General features: G+C 39.0%; 1 protein-coding gene across 1 annotated transcript in view; it reads right to left on the reverse strand.

The window, feature by feature from the left end:
• LOC138006754 (zinc finger protein 709-like) overlaps positions 1-5,000 on the reverse strand; it is a 17,084-nt gene that overhangs the window by 358 nt on the left and 11,726 nt on the right. Inside the window, exons 2-3 of the mRNA XM_068853263.1 lie at positions 3,102-3,493; positions 1-1,075 (exon numbers count right to left, since the gene is read on the reverse strand). The exon at positions 1-1,075 is cut by the window's left edge and continues 358 nt beyond it. Coding sequence (XP_068709364.1) covers positions 1-1,050 — 1,050 coding nt within the window. The 5' untranslated portion in view covers positions 1,051-1,075; positions 3,102-3,493. The remainder of the gene's footprint in view (positions 1,076-3,101; positions 3,494-5,000) is intronic.

The raw sequence follows: 5,000 nt of genomic DNA on the forward strand, positions 1-5,000 counted from the left end.
TCCAGTATGGACTCTTTCATGTATCTTTAAGCTTCCTGCTTGGCTAAAACACTTGCCACATTGTTTGCATTCATAAGGTTTCTCTCCAGTATGGACTCTTTCATGTATCTTTAAGCTTTCTGCTTGGCTAAAACACTTGCCACATTGTTTGCATTCATAAGGTTTTTCTCCAAGATGCACTCTTTCATGTCTCCTTAAATTACTCGCAAAGCTAAAGCAATTGCCACATTGTTTGCATTCATAAGGTTTCTCTCCAGTATGGACTCTTTCATGTGTCTTTAAAGTTGCTGCGTTGCTAAAACAGTTACCACATTGTTTGCATTCATAAGGTTTCTCTCCAGTATGGACTCTTTCATGTCTCTTTAAATTTGCTGCGTTGCTAAAACAGTTACCACATTGTTTGCATTCATAAGGTTTCTCTCCAGTATGGACTCTTTCATGTATCTTTAAGCTTCCTGCTTGGCTAAAACACTTGCCACATTGTTTGCATTCATAAGGTTTCTCTCCAGTATGGACTCTTTCATGTATCTTTAAGCTTCCTGCTTGGCTAAAACACTTGCCACATTGTTTGCATTTGTAAGGCTTCTCTCCTGTATGGACTCTTTCATGTATCTTTAATTTCCCTGCTTCGCTAAAACACTTGCCACATTGTTTGCATTCATAAGGTTTCTCTCCAGTATGGTCTCTCTCGTGTGTCTTTAAATTTCCTGCTTTGCTAAAACAGTTACCACATTGTTTGCATTTATAAGGCTTCTCTCCAGTATTTACTCTTTCATGTGTCCTTAAATTTCCTGCTTCGGTAAAACACTTACCACATTGTTCGCATTCATAAGGTTTCTCTCCAGTATGGGTTCTTTCATGTTTCTTTAATTTCTCTGCTTTGCTCAAACACTTGCCACGTTCTTTGCATTCATTATGCTTCTCTCCAGTATGGACTTGTTCATCTCTCAAAAGACTTTGTTCCTCGTTGAGACAGCTTCTTTTCTGTATACACCAAGTACCCTTGTTGACACAACGGCAGTTTCTTTCCTTAAATGATCTTGACATCATTAACAGATTGTGATTTCACTTAAGACTAAAATGCAAAAGAAAAAAAAAGTTATTTCTATCAACAACGTCCAACAGACACTTCAGTTAAAGTCAAGTCATTAATCATCTTTTAACTTACAAAAAACGATTTAGTGTATTAATTTGTTAATAGAAGTCAATGACTTAATATATATTGTACACAGCGATCACGTGTCATATGGTATTCATCGTGCTATCGTTTCGTTCAGTTTCCCGCTCAGTTGCTGATTTGTACCTTTCCGTCCGCTTCTTCCTAGGCAAACGTATTTGTCCCAAATGGAAATTATACGTAGCTGCCCATAGATGGCCCACAACCATAGTCATATCGTCATCATCGCATTCATTAATAGGAAGTTAATAAAAAGACAATCAACACGGTACATACAATAGACCATAATGATATTCTCAGTATTGGACTGGAACTAGCTTGCAATGAAGGCTAATGCGGGGAAATCTTTTCAAATGGAAATCCTTTTTAATATATTCCTCCGCATTAGCCTCCATTGCAAGCTAGTTCCAGTCCAATACTGGGAATACGAATATCGTCTATTGTGTTAAGTGTTTTAAGAAATTACGGAGTTAGTGACGCAAAGAAAACAAAACTTCTTAAAGATAATCAGATTTAGGAGAAAAAAAATAAAACGTCTTAAATAATTAGAGTTAACAGAAGATATTAACTTTAAGTAACAAGATACCAAATACAAAATGTGGGCATGTAAGTGGTATATTTCCGATAACGATCTCAAACTGCAATTCAAAGTGTTGTAGTAAGCAAATTTTTTTCTTCAGTCTTGTAATCATCCAATTGCTGGCACTGTGTGTAAATTTCATGACAACGACCTTGTTATGTTAAGTGTAGATAGCCCTTTTAAAATGGTTAATTTCCAAAACACAAAATATCAGTTTTGCGTGAACACTAAACCTAAAGGAAAAATAAAACTGTGCTTATTAATCTCAATAAAATCAATCGCTGTATGCTCGATTTCACGACGTGGCTGAAATTTACAACAGGCCTCCCTGAAAATGCGCGAAGCGACCAATACATTCGATTTTTGTCGCAATGGACACAAAAATTTATTACTAGCCACGACAATGATGTATTTGTCTCGTGTCCAAAACGACCGCCATACTTAAAGGGCCACCGACAACCACAAGTCTTTGCGGGCGTGCAAGCTATCGGCGCCATTTTCTGTAATACAGAAACTAGTATTTCTTGAAAAGTCAAATTCCATCGCCTCACATCGTCGTGTTTTGGAGGCCCAGTAGCTTCAAACTTTGTCAATATTTTCCTTAATGTTTAAATATTGTATTTTTGGCGTTATTTGGGTGTTGTGTTCGTGTTAAAAGGGAAATGAAAACTGTGAAGAAAGGTCGTCCGCCGAGGAAGGAAAAGCGCCATGTTATTTGGCTCACTACTTCAACCTTAAGATTATGGAACGAAAGGAGGAAGGCGTTTCGATTAAAAAACAAATCGAACAGCGAATTCGCAGAAGTTCTGCACGGGATCACGTTGAAAACCACGAGTTCAGAGGATTGCCCGGATGATAACAACAGCAAAGGTGCGCAAAGGACACTGGTTGTCGGTGGCCCTTTAATTAGTTAATTCGGCAACATAAATTTTAATCAGGTCTTTTAAAGGGTTTACCTAGCCGACAACAGGGTGTCATCTTATGAAAACAGTAATATAAACGGTGTACTCGCTTAATATTTACTCCCTTAACATTGATAACAAGACGCTGAAGAAAGCGTTTACTGGGGATACTCTTAACGGCATGGAGATTTTTTACAGAACAAGATTTGAGAGATATTGCTTTGGAAGTTTCCTTCAGGACGAGTATGAAAACTGAAACCTTCACACCATGGTGATTGAAAACACCAATTTCCTTTGAACTGAAACTCGTAGCTAGTGTAAAATTAATGTATTTTCTATTGGTCTACGTTTGAATTCTTCTAATTTGAAGGGTTTTTGTGGTTTGTTATCAGGTGTTTTCTAGGTGTTTTAGTAGTCCTCCGGAATATTCCCATTGAGTTACCAGGCTATTTAAGCAGCTAGCAAGTTTTGGTTGTTCTCTCACTCTCGCAATTCAACACTGACGTTCTCAGCTAGTTCCCCCAGCCCATCCTCTTGATTGTACAGATTTTTTCTTTTATTTGTCCTTTTCTTTGTCCGTTCAGAACTTGCTGGAAATACCGCCAACAGGTGCTTCCGCTGCAATTGGATTGGTCACGGGGCTAAAGCATGTAAAATTGGTTGGTTCCAACGCCTTCCATCGAACAAAAGTGCCTCCTTTACTACCCCTCATGCTCGGTCAGGAGCAGGAATCACCTACGATGGTTTCTCCTAATTAATGTATGGTACAGGTAACAAATCTTCCATCAGATCTAAGCGAGTACCAGGAATTGTCTGAGCTCAAAGTTCATTTGCCTGTGAAAGAGAATTTAAGGAGAAGTATTGGTTGCTAATAGATATTTCAGTTTTGTGCAGATAATCGTTTTGAATTGGAAATCCAATGGGCTCCTCCAACTGAGCTTTTATTAGTCGTCTTATTGACAATGGCGATTGACAGTTTGGTGATGCCCGTTTCCAGCTGTATCTAGAGCATTAAGGGAGAAAACATTTTACGTTCTCCCATATAAAAAGGGGAAGGATGCTCGCCGTCTCGCTTAGGGGTGTAAATTTCGGATTTTGTTCTCAGTTAGGGTGTTCTGGGCAAAACGCAATCATATATAGCCGTGAAGGTCTCCTTTAGGGTTGCGCGCGAAGAAATATGAAAGGGTATGTGTACATTTTTATATTACTTCACGAAGGTGAAAGTATTAGATGATAATGTCTTTGCCATCATTAAAAATCACCATATTTTTTAGTTATCTGTCTTCTAATACGGTCTCTTTTAGGGGTCAAAAAAGCCTGGGCAAAGACCAGATTGGTCTCATTTGAGACTTAATTTAAAATTTCCCACGAGCATCCCTCCCCTTTTTATATGGGGCAGGAATCGAGTAATGGCAGAAATCAATTGGTTTCCTTCTCAGCATAATTCTATTTGTTAAACCCAAAGCTGAAGAATTGCACAGTTTTCAAAGTATATCCAGACAAGTGAAGCTTTGGTGTAAAGCTCTCCATTATTTTAATCTAGCTTCAGCATAAAATATCCTCAGTACATATGCATTCGCCAACTTGTCCTTTGCGTCGTCTACCTTATTTTCCTTGCGATACTCTCGAAAAACGTTGAGTGCAACTTTATTTGTTCCTTTCTTAGTATTCTCGCTGTTTTTTTGATCAACTAAAGGTGTCAAAGCATTCTCTGATTGATCGGGGAACCGATCTGCCATTTTCTCACAAGAGCGTGGTTTCATTTTGCGCATGAGCATAATATTATTTGCAGAAAACAATAGTGTGAATGCATAATTCATTTGTCCTGTTTTCGTAAAGAAGTACGGACCTGTGCGGAAATTATTCCGAATCACCTTGTGGGCGAAACCTTCTGATACCAGATTTAACAATACAAGACCTTCCAGCAGACTGATCTCTCACTTGAAATACAGCAATTAACTTTCTTACCTTCTTTAAGAGAGTTTCCGATCACAACAGCTTGAAAGGTGGGCTAGACTCTAGAATGCCCGGCCACTAAAATATGGAACTTTAAAACCTGCTCCCGAGGTCCCGCAGTTATCTATTTTTACAGTCCGTATTAAACGAGGACAGCAGACAGCGGACTGCGGACCCGGTCTGCGGACCGGGTATAAAACACGGACTGGGTATAAAATGCGGACTGAAGGTTGCGGACTAGGCACAAAACGGGGACTGAGTAAAAAGCACTCTGAAAAAGGCACAGAGCAACGAAATGGCGACGGGTTGACGACGTCATGAACTGAAGTCCGACTACAGGATGATGAAAAAAATGTTTCGCGTCATAATTATCACCGTTAAAGTG

This window comes from Montipora foliosa, chromosome 6, assembly GCF_036669935.1.
Source record: "Montipora foliosa isolate CH-2021 chromosome 6, ASM3666993v2, whole genome shotgun sequence".
Lineage (NCBI taxonomy): Eukaryota > Metazoa > Cnidaria > Anthozoa > Scleractinia > Acroporidae > Montipora > Montipora foliosa.